The sequence below is a fragment of the Amblyraja radiata genome, chromosome 6 (assembly GCF_010909765.2).
Source record: "Amblyraja radiata isolate CabotCenter1 chromosome 6, sAmbRad1.1.pri, whole genome shotgun sequence".
NCBI lineage: Eukaryota > Metazoa > Chordata > Chondrichthyes > Rajiformes > Rajidae > Amblyraja > Amblyraja radiata.
Genome location: NC_045961.1, coordinates 92,679,323 through 92,696,855, shown reverse-complemented (window position 1 = coordinate 92,696,855; position 17,533 = coordinate 92,679,323). Strand labels below are relative to the sequence as shown.

General features: G+C 41.7%; 1 protein-coding gene across 1 annotated transcript in view; it reads left to right on the top strand.

Moving 5' to 3' along the window:
• The window catches only part of tmem131 (transmembrane protein 131), a 181,371-nt gene that overhangs the window by 81,766 nt on the left and 82,072 nt on the right, over positions 1-17,533 (top strand). Inside the window, 1 exon segment of the mRNA XM_033023248.1 lies at positions 5,196-5,264. Coding sequence (XP_032879139.1) covers positions 5,196-5,264 — 69 coding nt within the window.

Below are 17,533 nucleotides of genomic sequence, written 5' to 3'. Positions count from 1 at the left end.
TTTGGATGGTCAGCCATGATCATATTGAATGGAGGTGCTGGCTTGAAGGGCCGAATGGCCTATTCGTGCACCTATTTTCTATTAAGTCAGAGGTGTCGATGGTAAACGGGAAGGGAGAGAGGGCCGTCCCCTGTGGGGCAGCTGTGTTGCTCACTACCATGTCCGAGACCTAGTTCTGAAGCTTGACATATTGTGGTCATCCAGTCAGGTAGTTGGTGATCCAGGACACCAATGGAGCATCCACCCGCATCTTCATCAGTTTGCTCCCTAGTAGTGCAGGCCGAATGGTGTTAAAAGCACCGGAGAAGTAAAAAAACATGACTATCACAATGCTTCCCGGCTTATCCAGGTGAGCATAGGAACGATGGAGCAGGTGGATGATGGCGTCCTCAGCCCCATCTTTGTTTGGTAAGCGAACTGCATGGGGTCCAGCTAGGGTTTAACCAAGGGTCGCAGGTGAGTGAGCATCAGCTTCTCCAGCCTCTTCATGATGTGTGAAGTCAGCGCCACCACTAGAGCAAAACCCCTCTCCTTTTTTACTGCCTCCTCTATCTCTCCTGGTGCACCTGTGCCCTGGAATATTAAGTTGCCAGTCCTGTCCTTCTCTTAGCCAAGTTTCCGTAATGGTTACAACATTCCATGGGTTGCACATACCATCATTGTCCTGAGTTTAGCTGCCTTACCAGTGGGCACAGTTTGAGGACATGGGGTAGGTTATTTAGGACAGAGGTGAGGAGAAATGTCTTCACTTGGGGACAAACCTTGAGTATTATGTACTCTGAACTATTCTCTGCTATTCTGTAAGCTGTGAAAGCTTGCGCATTGTGTGCATTCACAACACTGATTAATAGACATAAGAGTTAAAGGACTTGAGTGTTGTGGGTGTAGTGCTGGAAAATAGCAACAAGGTACAAGATGAATCATGAAAGTAATGTAAAGTGGATCAAGCTTGAAGGGTGAAGTTTGTCTAGGTAGACAAAAGTGCTGGAGAAACTCAGCGGGTGCAGCAGCATCTATGGAGCGAAGGAAATAGGCAACGTTTCGGGCCGAAACCCTTCTTCAGACTGAAGTTTGTCTAGTCTAGCTGAACCCATGGTCTATTTTATTTTTTATGTTTTAATTAGTTGGGTATTGAATTTAATCCTGCACATGGATCTGTACAAGATTTAAATGTTTTTAGCACATTTTTAACAGTATGGATGTTCTAAAATTGATATAGCATAACCTGGTTAGGTTCAGACAATTATAGTTCCAATAGAGTTGATTTGCCTGGGTTATGTCATTTTGCGTTAAATAGATAGTATTATAGTAAAAAATGAATTAGTTTAAATGTTAGGGGATACGGAGTAATTTATCATGTAAGATTTTATTTTCTATTGCCCATTTTATGATAAAAATATTGAGAATATAAAAGTGTGAAAATAGATCATTTTATCATAACATTTTGGTTAGATTTAATATATTTTACCCATGCTGACTCAAAAGAGATTTTTTAATTTATTTCTAGGGAAGAGGTTCATATAGAGAATGCAAATAGCAATTTAAGATTTGTGCAACCTTGAATACTAGACACAGACATAGTCAAATACTTAAGTCTGTTCAAAATAAGAAAAAAAAAATCTGTTTACTACACTGGTTTTATTGATTACTTTCTCAAACTAATTTCTTATTAATGGACCCATCATTTTTGTAGGGTTAGCTGATGTTTCAAGTAAGATTGCTGTCTGAGAATTTCTATTTTAGTTTATTTAGTTTAGATTAGAGATACTGCACGGAAACACCTTCGGCCCACTGAGACTGCATCGACCAGTGATCCCGGCACATTAACACTATCCTACACACACTAGGGGCAATTTACATTTATACCAAGCCAATTAACCTACACACCTGTACGTCTTTGGAGTGTGGGGGGAAACCAAAGATCTTGGAGAAAACTCATACAGGTCACGGGGAGAACGTACAAACCCCGTACGGACTGCACCCATAGTCAGGATCAACGTCTCAGGCGCTGTAAGGCAACTTCTCTACAGCTGCGCCACTGTGCTTAATGTCAGAAAGATGCAGATTTTTAGAATTTGAAGAGGAACCAACTCTTATCTTAACCCCAGTGTCCTCTTTGACTTCTGGATTATCCATTTCTCAGAAATGTGAAAGATAATCATCTTGGGTTTAAATGCATGATAAGTCTGAAACAGAAGCGATTTGTTTTTTTTTCTAGGTCTCCAGTCTCACCTGAGGTTGCTGGCTCAGAGTTGTGTGCTTTCTGCTAGATGGGCAGGCCTGAAAGAGTTTGCAAAGCCCCTTGTATTAATGTGCAAATCGTCTAGTGGTGGAAATGGAAGTAACTGCTCCCCCTTTCTACCTTTTGGGAGAAAGTGGACTCAAATGTATGCCTTGGTTGATCTGTTGTTTTGATGAAATTGCTTAGTGGAGGATTTTCCGAAGAGTAAAATCAAAATCTCCTTCAAGTAATTGGAGCACAGCTATCCTTAATTTTCACTAGATGTGGCATTAAAAAGCTTAGATTCTCATATTTTCTATTGATATTGATATCAGTATTGAACTGATCAACAGTACTAAAATTATCAATTTGATTAGTACGGGTGTCAAGGGTTATGGGGAGAAGGCAGGAGAATGGGGTTAGGAGGGAGAGATAGATCAGCCATGATTGAATGGCGGAGTAGACTTGATGGGTTGAATGGCCTAATTCTGCTCCTGTCACTTAAGACCTTATGAATCCTGATTGTAAGAAAGTGTTAAAATAAATTGAGATATAAAATCTTCCACTTGGAGTTTGATAAATTATGTAACTACAGGGTGGCAAAAAATATGTATTTTCAGAAGATGGGGAGTGAGTGGATGGTGAAGGGTGTTTAAGGTGGAGTGGAGTAGGATCTTGAAAATAAACAACTTGCTCTGAGTTAATTGCAAGTATCAAAGACAGAAGGGAAAATGTATTCTGTCACCCATGTAAATGATTTAACTATCCATAAAGGATGGATTGTTTTTCAAAATATTATTATTTTCACTTTATCAGGCTGTTCAGGCAAGAAATCACCCATATGCCATTGCAAGCATTCTTTTTAATTTTACAATACTCATGACTGTTTACATCAACACATTAATTTCTGCAAAAAATGATTTTAATGGTTACTTCTAGAAAGCTGAAATCACTGAATATGAATGAGCCTTTAATCTGGAGATCACTGCTGTACTTTTTTTTAAAAGAGCATGCGTGATTTGTCATTAGTTTAGGATAAAATGTCCAAACCTAATTGACAATTACAGTACCTTATAACAATGTTTATACATGTGATCTATCTGAACACTATTCATAGAATTCATATTGTTCCATGTTTTATCAACATTCATATTGTTCACATGTTGCAACAGAATCCCACCACAAGCCAAATCACCCCGCGACGTGCCTTTCCACCTTCTTCAGGGTTCACTCACTACAAGCCTCCGTAATCTGCTCATCACATCCCCTGGCACTTTTCCCTGTAACCACGGGAAGTACAATATTTGTTTCTACTTCTTCTCCCTCACAACCTTCCAGCTGAGCCATAGATTTGCATGCACATCCTTTAACCTCGTCCACTGCATTTAGTTTAGAGATACAGTGTGGAAACCTGCCCCTCAGCCCACCAAGTCCGCGCCAAACACCGATCACCCAATACACCAGTTCTGTTCTACATACCATGAACAATTTGCAGAAGCTGCAATACATTGCAGCTACATGGAAATTGGAGCAGAAAACAAACTGAACCTCCTTTTACATTTAACCAAACCTTTATAGCTTGCATATGAGGATGCCATCCCTTTCTCTTTTTTTTTCTTCCTTTCTGCTACATCTACTCTCAAGACCATCCACCTACTGACCATATAACACCCAGCAGATTCCACACCCGACCTGATTCCATCTGCCCATTTTTCCCTTAACAGTTCCCATTGTTGTCATCTTTATATATCAGATTACAGCACTAGTGACCTCTGTGCCCATATTTATCATTCACCAGCAGCTGTCACTACCTTCACTCTCGCCTCCCCCACCTCGATTCATCTGCATTTCTTTGTTTCCACCTATGATCCATCTGCCTCCGTCTCCCAACTCTACTCCTCCCCAACCTGGCTCCTTCTGTCTCATTCTTTCTTGATTCCTGCTTGGCCCACCTATCACTTACTGACCCCTGTCTCATTCCTTTTGTTTATATATTGGCTGACTTCCCCGTCCCCTTTCAGTTCTGGCACAGGCTCCGAGCCCAAAGTCAACAGTTCCATTTCCCCACAGATGCTGAGTTTCTTCAGTTTGTTTAGTGCTCCAGAGTTTTTTGCGCCTCCTTTCTTCGCTCTTCCATCACATGGCCTAAATTTTGCTGTTTTTGTTTACCCCAGTAATGTGCCTCAGGACATGAAATGCAAGTACAAATGTGTTTCTGTAGCAGAGATGATTTTCCATGTACTCTAGCTTCAAACCATCAACAGCCATTGATTTCTTTTTTTCGCAATGTAACAACAGAGTAATTTACAGTAGGTACACAAAAAAATACTGGAGAAACTCAGCGGGTGCAGCAGCATCTATGGAGCGAAGGAAATAGGCAACGTTTCGGGCCGAAACCCTTCTTCAGACAGTAGCCATTTAATCTACCAACATTGATATTTGTGTAGGAAAGAACTGCAAATGGTGGTTTAAATTGAAGATAGACACAAAATGCTGGAGTAACTCAGCGGGTTCAGGCAGCATCTCTGGAGAAAAGGAATGGGTGACATTTTGGCTCGAGACCCTTCTTCAGACTGACTTTAGTATGTGTGTTTTCTTCCCACATCCCAGCCAGAAACCCATGCAGCCATAGGAAGAACATGCAAACTCCCCACAGATCTCATTCAAGTTTAAAACTGAACCTGGTTCCATGGAGCTGAGCATATTTAGTTTTGCTTACATCATCATTAAGAAGGGGAATGTTTATGGGTGTCTTTGTTTTGCAATGAAGAATAGTGTTGGGGTCACGTGGCAGGCCAAACCAGTTAAACTTGTTCTACAAGACTCCGCAACAATAACTGATGTGCAACCTGGGTGCTAATTGTATCAGAAAAAAAGCTAAGGATAGGAAATGCTGTATTTTCAGCGCCAGTACAGACATGCATGTTACCATGTTGTTGCTGCTGCTCCTACAGAAGCTTTTTCTCTTTTGCAGTGCCTCCATTCATCGGCGCAATTGCAGACCTATCCGGTTTGAGCCACCAATGTTGGATTTCCATGAACAGTAAGTTAATCTTTTTTTTGTAATATTCACCATTTTGTTTTCAAGATCAGGCATGGGTGGAATGTGTGGTAAATCTGATGCGTTTGAGAAGCCAACTGCTGTATTTACTTTTCAAAATGAGGTCCAGTGCAAATTTCAGTTTCTTTGACTGGGCATTTGAACAAAGATGCAATAGTTTGTGCATCCTAAGGCAATTTATAATTTTCAGAACTGCAGTGTATCAAGGAAATTAGATACTTGAAACACAAAAAGGATCAATAGGATTAAAGCAAGAAAAGTAATGGTTATGAATGGTTTTGGTTCATTAATGTGTGTGGGAGGGGGATTTTACACTTTCTTGACGGAGTCTTGCATGTTGTTGGAAGTATGAAATGCAAAGAGTTGGAGTTCTCAAATTGATTATAGATTATGGCAAAAAAATTGTTTGTAAGAATTCAGTACTTGCAGTTCTTGACTAGAGCTGCATCAGAGGCACAGTATTAACAGCGTGATGTTTTGACCCTAAACCTTCCACTTAATGTGCATAACAATAATTCTCAATCTGCAAACAAGTCGCAATGATAGACTGCAATGTAGATACGGAGTTTAGTTTAGAGATACAGCGCGGAAATGGGTCCTTTGGCCCAGCGATTCCGCGCCAACCACTGATCCCCGGACACTAACCCTATCCTACACACTAGTGACAATTTACAATTTTACCAAGCCTATTATCCCACAAACCTGTACGTCTTTGGAATGTGGGAGGAAACCAGAGCTCCCGGGGGGAAGCCAACACAGGTCATGGGGAGAATGTACAAACTCCGTACATAAGCACTCGTAGTCAGGGTTGAAGCCGGATCTCTGGTGCTGCAAATCAGCAACTCAACCACTGCCCCACCGTGTTAGTGTTCCATCGGATATGTACTTCCAATTTTATTACTGGAGGTCATGCACTTTGTTTTAATGTTGTGACTTTGAACATGTAAATTAAGGCTTAAACTTTAATGTAATACAGAGGGAGTATTGACATTATCAAAGATGTTCACATTAAAGGACCCAGAAAGACCTATATTTGTATAGAGCCATCAATGTCTTTATAACATGTTGCAATTACTTAATCTATGAAATGCTTGAATTTTTGATATATTGTGGGAAACTTATGGCTATAAAAAGTGCATTTTAGCAAGAAGTAAGGTATGCGTAGCCTGCATCCTCGATATCATGTTTTTAAAATGTGCAATTATTGCTAAATGTGTACAGTTGTTACTTCATTTCCCACTTGTAACAGTGATTATGCTGCAGAGCATTTTGACTGGAAGGTGTTTTGAGACCTCTGGAGTTTATAAAAGATGCTTCATAAATGCAAGCCGTTGCATTAAATTAGCAAGCTACTGTTTTTCATGTGATAAAATTCATTTTCAAATTTGAGATGTAGTCTTCTCGGTATTCCAATAAAATTAATTGGTGCGTATAGCAAGACTTTTATAACCTCCGGGAACCGCACGGAAACCTTGGGTGGGGCGCAAAGTCTCCAGAGGTTTCCGTTCAGGTTTCCTAAGAGGATTGACAAGGTGGTCTGGAAACCTGAACGGGAACCTCTGGAGACTTTGCGCACCACCCAAGGTTTCTGTGCGGTTCCCGGAGGTTGCAGATTGGTGCCGCAGGTTACAGGCAGTGGAAGCATGTAGGGAGACTGACAAAAACCTCCGGGAACCACAAGGAAACCTTGGGTGGGGCGCAAAGTCTCCAGAGGTTTCCGTTCAGGTTTCCTAAGTGGGACAGGGGAATTATCATCAGTATGCGCTGTTCATGCTATAAAATTAGTTGTTTTTTCCCCTGTCCCGCATTAGGTTCCCGCATTAAAAAAAATTATGTATAGACGCAGCATAGCTTTTGTATTGAATGCAATAGAGCATCTGCATTGAACTTGTAACATTGTGTCTCCAACTCCTATTCATGGCTCCTTGTTGAGATGATTCAAATTTAGCATGTGGTTTTTTTCCTTTGTAGTTTTCACAATTTTCTATCAGATGCAACCACACTTTGGAACAGCACAGTTGGCTTCTAGAAGCTGTTTTCTTGAGTTTGGAAGCAACCTGTGACTGATCCTAGGGAAAACCTCAGTCATGTGGAACACTTAAAATAAAATGCGAATAAGGTATTTTTTTCCCCCCAACTATACCAATTATGTTTTATATTCCAGATATGATTTTATCATTGGCACCAATTCTTCCAGTAAGTTGGAATGACTGGATTTGTGTGCATCTGGTTTTGCTTTTCTGCTTTTATTGCCAGAATTAATGAAATGATAGTTGGAAAATGGCATTACAGAAAAAGCTGCGTTGGTAATTTTAAAATCTGCTGGATTTACATGATACTGTGAGATGACTGGAAGTGGATGCTGAAAATATGTTGCAGAAATTGAGCTGTGGTTGGTGTTGGTAAATTATAAATTGGTCGGTACAGTTTGAGAACAAATGTAGAGTTCATGTTGTCAGCAACTGTGTAAATGAGCCCAAGTTTACTTCCTTCTAATTGGGTAAAGTGAGTAATTCTGTGACTGTGACCACACCATTAGTCTGCTGGTTGCAAATGCAAATAGCCTTAACAATGTTGGCCTCCCTGCATGTTTTGTCTTCACAGCTAAGTCAAGTTTGCACATTAAGGTCTATTTAAATACAGATCTAGCAGTTTGAAACTGGGCATTGACAATAAACAACAGGTGCAGGAGTAGGCCGTTCGGCCCTTCGAGCCAGCACTGCCATTCAATGTGATCATGGCTGATCACATTGGCCAGTAGACTATTGTAGACTGATTGAGGCCAGTAGACTATCAGCCGTAGCAGAACTGTGTAGTTTGTTAAATCCCTCACTTTATCACCACTATCAAATTGAACGTAAAGAGCCAGGGATAGGAGATGGTCCCTTTATTCTGCATTGTCGTTCCACTTTCTTCCTGTTTAAATGCAAGCCTGTTTCTACTTTAAATATACTCAATGACCCCAGCGTTAAGGCCCTCTGGCATGGAGAACTTCAAAGATTCATGACCCTCTGAAAGATGAACTTCCTCTACTCTTTCCAAAATGGGCAACCAATTAGTCTGAAGTTATACTCCCTTATTTGGAAGTGAAACATCGTCTCAACAACCACCTTGTCAATCCTCTTAAGAATTTTGTTTCACTAAGTTCACCCTCTCATTTTCACATCCTCTATTGAGCATAGGCCCCACCTATAAGTTAATTCCTTCACCCCACACATCAACCCAGTGAACCTATCAATACTGTCTCCAATATAAAAGCATCCTTCCGAAGTGAGTTATCCTACACTTTTCTACATTATACTGTCTGACAAAAAGGGAAATTGTCCACTGATGTTTTTTTTGCAATCTCAGCACAAATCCAATCTGGCCACCTAATATATGAATAGCCAAGTCAAGAGTGTTTTATTGGCATATGTCCTGGATGGAACAACTAAATTCTTGCTTGCTGCAGCGCAACAGAATATGTGAATATGCAAACATAGTAAATAATGGGGGAGGAGAAAAAAAAAGTTCAATAAATAACAAATATAGTGCAATAATAATATAGGCTTTTGCAGTTCAGAGCACAGAGCTTATTTGTTGTTGTGTTTAATAGCTTGGTGGCTGTAGGGTAGGAGCTGTTCCTGAACCTGGACGTTATAGTTTTCAGGCACCTGTATCTTCTTCCTGATGGCAATGGTGAAATGAGTGTGTGGCCAGGATGGTGTGGGTCTTTGATTTTGGCTGCCTTTTTGAGGCAGCGACTACGATAGATCCCTTCGACGGTGGGGATGTCAAAGCCGGTGATGGACTGGGCAGTGGTCACAACTTTTTGTAGTGTTTTCCGCTCCTGGGCGTTCAAGTTGCTGAACCAGGCCACGATGCAACCAGTCTTTCTGCAAAATGATGTAAGGTGTTGTCAATGGTGCCAATGTGTGATATCTAAGTAATTTATTGGCTCGTTAATACTTGTTTCATTTGTGTTGGAACCACAGTTTCAAAGGTCAACAATGATTTATATTCATGCAGATAAGCACGATTAATTCTTGAGGGAGGATGAGACACAGGGCAATATTTGACCTAAAGTAGTCCCAGTAAAATTAAAATCTGAAAACAAAAAACCTCAGAGTTGCGCCTAATTGAGGAAGAGTTCGTGAATCTTCTTATTTGGAGGATGTAATTGCAGGAATTGCTCAGTGGAATTGTTTGCTCCCAATTGTCTTCAATAATTATTCATCCCCCAAACTGGGAATGTTCACCGAGTGCGGTGTTATTTTCCATTTGTATTTCTGCTGTAATTAATGCCATTGCTGGGGTGTCAGGGTTTATGGGGAGAAGGCAGGAGAATGGGATTAGGAGGGAGAGATAGATCAGCCATGATTGAATGGCAGAGTGGACTAGACTGGCCGAATGGCCCAATTCTGCTCCTATCACTTATGACCTTATGACTTTCCAAAACTGCTTTGCTCTTCCCAGCCAAATTACTTTACCATCCAGAATTGTACAGGCAGCTATTGCACAGGGCCACCACCATCTGCAACTTTCCCTTCCTTCCAGCTCTCGTATCACTCTTTTCCATTTGTCTTGAGTCAAACTCCTGGAGCACTGTACCCAATCATACCTATTGGCATTTTCCCTGCACAGTTATTTCAAAGGTAGCTCACCATTCCCCTCTGAAGAGATAATGAGAAATAATTAATAGTAGTTGGTAGGTAAATCAAATCTCTTTTCCTTATAGAGGTGGACCAGTGTTATTGAGAGAGTTCTCTATTCATTAATCCCATGTCATTAATCTTATTGAGTCCACATCACAAGATTAGAAATTGTTCAGCCAGAGCAGTACACACATCTCGGCATCTGCAGACAATTGCATCTTGTGCTCCTTGTGTGTGGTGGTGGAAACAGGGCCGCAAGATGAATGCTCTTTCTTTGACTCTCGTGTCATTATTAATGAGCATTTTTTATTTTATTTCTGCAAAATACTCTCAATTATCTTATACTGGAGGAATTTCATAAGATCATAAGTGATAGGAGTAGAATTGGGTCATTTGGCCCATCAAGTCTACTCTGCCATTCAATCATGGCTGATCTATCTCCCTCCTAACCCCATTTTCCTGCCTACCCATAACCTCTGACACCCATACTATTCAAGAATTTTCCTAACTGCCTTAAATATATCCACTGACTTTGTCTCCACAACCTACTGTGGCAAAGAATTCCACTGATTCACCACCCGCTGACTAAATAAATTTCTTCTCATCTCCTTCTTAAAAGAATGTCCTTTAATTCTGAGGCGTTGACCTCATTCCTGGGCTCATTTTCGTAAACTTCCTCTGGACCCTCTCCAGAGCCATTATAACCTTCCTCGGATAAGGTGCCCAAAATTGCTCACAATATTCCAAATGCGGCCTGACCTAGCGCCTTATAGGGCCTCACCATTACATCCCTGTTTTTGTATACAAACCCTCTCGAAATGAATGCTAGCCTAGCATTGTGTTTACTTTCTTTACTACTGATTTGAATTGCAGATTTACTTTTTGGGAATCCTGCACCAGCGCTCCCAAGTCTCTTTGGACCTCCAATTTCTGGATTCTCTCCCCATTTAAAAAATAATATAAATTATTTTCTAAATGTTTTAGAAAATAATTTTCAAAATTATTTCCTACTACTGAAATGCATGACTCCACAATTTGCTACACTATATTCTATCTCCCAACCTATCCAAGTCCTTCTGCAGAGTCCCTGCTTTCTCTACACCAACTGCTAGTTCCATATCACCCGTAAACGTTGCCACAAAGCCTTCGATCCCCTTCTCCAAATCATTAATTATTTAAGGCCAGCGGCCCAAGCACCGAGCCCTGTGGAACTCCGATAGTTACTGGCAGCCAACCAGAAAAGGCCCTCTTTTTGCTGCTCTTTGCCTTCTGCCATCCAGCCAACCTGATATCCAAGCTAGTATCTGCCCTTTGATATCATGAGCTCACATCTTCCTTAGCAGCCTCCCATGTGGCACCTTATCAAGGGCTTTCTGAATATCCAGGTGTACAACATCTACTGACTGTCCTTTGGCTGTGCTGCTATTTACTACTTCAAAGAATTCCAGCACATTTGTTAGACAAGACCTCCACAAAGCCTTCCCTTCACAATATTAATTATCAGGTTGCAATTGTGACCACATTTTCATTGTGAAATGTCTTTGTAGAAGTGTATACAATTACAACAAGTTATAGAAATAGCAGTTCTGTTTTTGGAAAGTGTTAAGAACCTCATTTCCTCTTGAATGATAAAAAAGCAGAAATGAAGCTAATTTTACAAATTCTGCTCTAGATTCTGCAGTGTGGCCATGTTCTCAAGATCTCAGAAAAATATCAAATGATCTGTAATTTCATGTTTTGATCTTCACAGCATAATATAGTACAGTAAACTTTCGTTATAACAGGCCGTAGGAGGGGGGGGGGGGAGGGAGCAGGAATGGTGTCTGTTTTTGCGCTATTGTTGATTTTCCATTGTAACCGAGTAGATTATTATTATTGAGACTGAAGAAGGGTCTCTATCCAAAACATCACCCATTTCTTCTCTCCAGAGATGCTGCCTGTCCCGCTGAGTTACTCCAGCATTTTGTGTCTATCGTCGATTCAAACCAGCATCTCCAGTTCTTTCCTATATAGATTATTATTGTATGTAGTTGAAACAAAGAACTGCAAATGATGGTTAATGCACAAAATAACACAAAGTGCTGGAGTAATTCAGCGGGCCAGGGCAGCATCACTAGAGAACATGGACAGGTAACGTCAGGACCCTTCAGACTAATGAAATCTGCTGAGTTACTCCAGAAATTTGTGCCATTAACCCTGAGAAGTGTGAAGAGCTGGAGGCGAGAAAAGATCAGGGCCAGCCACAAATGACCTCAGGCAGGGTATCCCATTGTTGGTTAGGGAAGGTGTGATCCCGAGAGGAAAACAATGTGGAGAATTGTGAAACTTGTAAAACGACTTAAGGGCATGTCCCACTTGGGCGACATTTTCGGCGAGAGTCTGAAAAGAGGCTGTCGCGTCGTGGTCGGGTCTTGACGCGGCGTGACGCGCTTTGACTCCCTGTCGCCTCTGGATTTTGGAATGTTCAAAATCCAGGGGTGACATCTGGGTGTCTCATCGTGTTGTGCGCCCTGTCACACGCTGACGTATGCTGCCCTGCGGGTGACGCCCGGTAAGGGTTATAGACCACAGATGGGCTGTAAAAAATTTGTCCTTCAATGCATGGATTTTACACGCTAATATTAAAATTAATACAATAAATCAATTGTGCAAATGAAAAGATGTCTGAGTCGTTCAGTTTTATTTACACATTTATTGGTCGGGTTCCAGATCCAATCACTGTCTCCAACTTTTCACAGGGATGGATTCATTGAGTGTAGACTGAACTCCCCTCTCCCCTCCACCCCCCTCCCTCCTTCTCCTCCTCTTCCCTCCCACTGCCCCCTCTCCCCCCCCTTCTTCCCTTCCCCCCCCTTCTTCCCTTCCCCCCCCCTATTCCTCCCTCCTCCCTGCTTCACTCTTCTCCCCCTTCTCCATTCCCTCCCCCTCCCCTCACATCCCCTTCTCCCATTCTCCAATGCCCCACACTTTCCCCGACGCCTCCCATTTGTGGACCCTGACAGTCACAGCTAGATCCCACTAATAGTACTGCACAAAGGCCACATCATCTGTTTTAGTAACATTGACTATGGCATAAATGCAGACTTTGGGAACAACACCCTCCGCCCCCTTGCCTAGCTTCAAAAGTGTGTAGTGGGTATTTAGACTCAGTGGCCGGAGCAGGTGGGTGGCACTGGTACATTGACAACATTGCCTGTACCCAGTTGAAAAGCCGCTGCCTATGGGGGTTGGAGAGACCATTGGAAGAGAGATTTGTTTCTGGGACAACTCGTGGCCATTAGTTTAGTTCCCATGAGGAGCTGGCAGAACATTCGGGGTTCGAGTCCAACCCCTGGGGCTCCTGTGTCACAATTAGTTCAGAGATACAGTGCCCTTCGGCCCACCGAGTCCGCACCGATCAGTGAGCGCACATTATCCCACACACGCTAGGGAGAATTTATATTTATACCAAGCCTATCAACCTAGGGCTAGGGTTACGGTTAGGGCTCGGGTTAGGCTTAGGGTTAGAGCTACGATTGGGTTGGGGTTTCCTCAAGTACTTCAAAGGCACACAGGTTTGTATAAATTGTCCCTAGTGTGTGTGGGATAGTGTGCGGGGGATTGCTGGTCGCAGGCTTGGTCCACAAATGGGGGGCGTCGGGGAAAGTGGGGGGGGGGGGAGGTTGTTGAATGGGAGATGGGAGGGGGAGAAGGGGATGTGAGGGGAGGGGGGGAGTGGAGAAAGGAGAGAAGAGTGAAGGGAGGAAGGGGTGGGAAAGGAAGAAGGGAGGGGAGTGGAGAAGGAGGGATGGAGGCGGGGGGGTGGGGGGGGGGGTGGAGGGGAGTTCAATCTACACTCACTGAATCCATCCCTGTGAAAAGTTAAAGACGGTGATTCCGCCAGAGATTCTGCCTGACCCGCTGAGTTACTCAAGCACTTTGTGTCTATCTTGCTGGAGTAACTCAGTGAGTCAGTAGCATGTTCTCCAGGGGTTTGCCTGACCCGCTGACTCCAACCCTTGTCCTTTTTTGTAAGCCAGCATCTGCAGTTACTTGTTTCAACATTTGGCGGTCGAATTGCTGTTTACAATTAGACTATTTTGCAGAATAAGTAAACTAGGGGTCATTATTCCATGTTTTCCAAGAATGATTTTCAAAAAAAACATTGATTCAGCTTATTTGGCCCCATGATAGTATTTCTATGCATTGAGAGTTTTAAATGCAAGCGAGTACCTACTACTGAGTGAAAAATCCTCTAAAAACTTGGGCAATTTTTTTTTTTTTTTTAAAGTTTTTTTAAGGTCAAATTAAATTTTGAATGCCAGGTTTGAAATTCATTCAATCTCGTGTTTTCTGAAGGACAATTTGTCTAAAATGTCACTTTTACTGAGAAATCATGCAGAGAGATTCTGCTTACATAGAAACATAGAAATTAGGTGCAGGAGTAAGCCATTCGGCCCTTCGAGCCTGCACCGCCATTCAATATGATCATGGCTGATCATCCAACTCAGTATCCCGTACCTGCCTTCTCTCCATACCCTCTGATCCCCTTAGCCACAAGGGCCACATCTAACTTCCTCTTAAATATAGCCAATGAACTGGCCTCGACTACCCTCTGTGGCAGGGAGTTCCAGAGATTCACCACTCTCTGTGTGAAAAAAGTTCTTCTCATCTCGGTTTTAAAGGATTTCCCCCTTATCCTTAAGCTGTGACCCCTTGTCCTGGACTTCCCCAACATCGGGAGCAATCTTCCTGCATCTAGCCTGTCCAACCCCTTAAGCATTTTGTAAGTTTCTATTAGATCCCCTCTCAATCTCCTAAATTCTAGAGAGTATAAACCAAGTCTATCCAGTCTTTCTTCATAAGACAGTCCTGACATCCCAGGAATCAGTCTGGTCTGCTTCTTTATAATAAAGTTCTGGAGCTGAGCCACTTGATCCTAATGGGCCTTAACTGTGTGTCTGGTTTGGATCAGTGTACATTCTTCTAAAACAAGCAGGGTTTTGAGTCAGGCTGTGTTGTGTGTTACGCTAGGCCTGCTCAGCACCTAAAATAGTCAGTTGCAGCAATCACTCATACACACAGATAGGCATGTAGATACTTGAGTGCGTAATCAATCTGCCTCTCATTTGCAGCCCCCTCCCTCCCTACCCCACACGCTTCCTTGGCTTGTCGAACAGAGCATGTGATAACTTCATCATTACCTTCCTTGCAAAATCCAATCCTTAGCATATCTAAACTTGTATGGAGCAGGTAACTTTAATGATATTCACAACATATTTGACATTGGTGTATTAATTCCTTTTTCAAATTTTGAGCAAAAAAAACAAACTGCTGGTGGAACTCAGTGGGCCAGTCAGCATCTGTGGAGTGAAATAGACAACGTTTTGAGTCTGGACTCCAGTCTTTTTTTTTTGTTCAATATTTCAGCATATGCAATCTGTCTTTTTAATCACTTCCATCAAAAAAAAAACACAAACAAACAGTTCAGCTGGACTCTGAGCAATAAATATTTAAATATTAATACGTCTCAAAGTACGTTCATTGGCTATGGAGGATGTTGCACCTTACATTTTTGCGTTAGCAGATATGTCAATGTTACATTTACCACAACATTTAAATTGAAGATGGATTTTATAATAAAGGTATGACTATGAAGATAAAGCTGATACAAAGCGGTTTGATCTCTTCAGTCATGAAGCTGAGCCAGTCGATGACATAAAAATGGACAGAATGTAGTGGCAATTATTTAGTGTTGGTGCAAATCTTATGTATGTGATGAAAGAAAGAAAAGGCAAATAGCAACAAAACTTAGTGCTGGAATATGTATCTCAGCGATTCAGACATTATCTCTAGAGGACATGGACAGTTTAAGTTTTACGTCGGAATCCACCTTCAGACGGAAGGGTCCTGACCCAAACATATATCCATGTCTTCCAGAGAAGTTACCTGATCCGCTGAGTTACTCCAGCACTTTGTGTTTTGCTCAAGATTCCAGCCTTAGCATTTGCTTGTTTCTCCATAAATGGTGAGAACTTGTAACCACTGGAACCTGCTATGCCATTCAGTGATAGTGTGGAAACAGGCCCTTTGCCCAACTTGCCCACACTGTCCAAAAGGTCCCAGCTGCACTAGTCCCACTTGCCTGCGCTTGGTCCATATCTCTCCAAACCTGTCCTATACATGTGCGATAATTATTTCAATTTCACTTCTCTCTCTTTTCTCCATTCACCATTAACTCACTTACCATCCAAACATCTGTGTATTACATCCTTGAATATATTCAACACCTCAGTCTCCAGTATAGAGAATTCCAAAGATTCAAAATCCTTCAAGAGTAAAAACTCCTGTGTAGAAAGGAACTGCAGATGCTGGTTAACACCGAAGATAATCACAAAGTGCTAGAGTAACTCAGTGGGTGAGGCGGCATCCTCCTTCTGTATCTTAAATGGGGAAACCCCTTATTCATAGTCAGTGACTTGTTCTTAAATTGGCATATAAAAGTGATCCAGTACCACCAGAATACCAGGCCTTAAAGTGAGAAAATAATAAATTGCATACATATATATATATATCGCCTTTAGCCAAGATCAGACTTTTCAGAGACTGAAGTTGCAAGATGCCGATGAAACATGGCGACTCTAGGCCTGGTGTCCCAGAAGCAGATTTACTTATAATCGTTTCACACTTTCATTTGCGTATGATTATACTCGTATATAACATGATTTAACTTTTCACACTACCTCGGTATATGTGTCAATAATAAACTGAACTAGAATCCCCACCAAAAGGAAATGAGCTCTCAGCATGTTTCTTAGATGTGATGACAATACACTTTACAATGTAGGCTTTAATAATTGCAATGTGATCATTGGAGGTTGTTGTTGCTATATTTAGGTTATAATAACACAATTCATTGTATGCATATCTGAAAGCTAACATGCACGTGCAACAGGCAAATGGGACTTTAGCATTTTATTACAGGAAGTTTGGATTACACGAGTAAAATAGTCTTGGTGGAATTATATGGGGTTCCAGTGAGACCACAAATGGAGTATGGAATTCAATTTTCATCCCCTTTGGTATACAGGGAGTTCAGGGACAATCCATCAGAACAGTTTCTGAAGAGACAATAGGCTAGGTCTGTATACTTTAGAGTTTATAAAAAATAATCGATTACCTTATTAAAGAGTGTCAAATTCTTTGAGGTCTTGACAGGATAGAAATGGACAGTGTCATTCCTTTGGCTAAGTAGTTTAGATCCAAGGGGTTGCTTTTAGAAGAAGGGATAGACCTAATCTGTATCCATGCCTTTCAAAGCTACTTTCTCCTCGGCGGCCACATTTTGTCTTAACCATTGTTTGTGTATTCTGTCATTTGTTTTGCACTGAAGTGAAGCATGGACCATTGGAAATTTACTTTGCATTTTGTCTGCAGGTTCTACTTGTTTCTTTGCGACTAATAACTTATGACTGGTTTTCTGTTACAAGATTTGGTTGTGACACTAGTCCAAGGAAAGTCTCATTGCATCTACACTATCAATCCCTCCTGTTTGACACAGTGGAATCGTTTCCCATTCTTCCAAATTCCAGGGCAATACTCTCATTCCTGGAGTCAAGCTGGTGAAAAGATAATCTT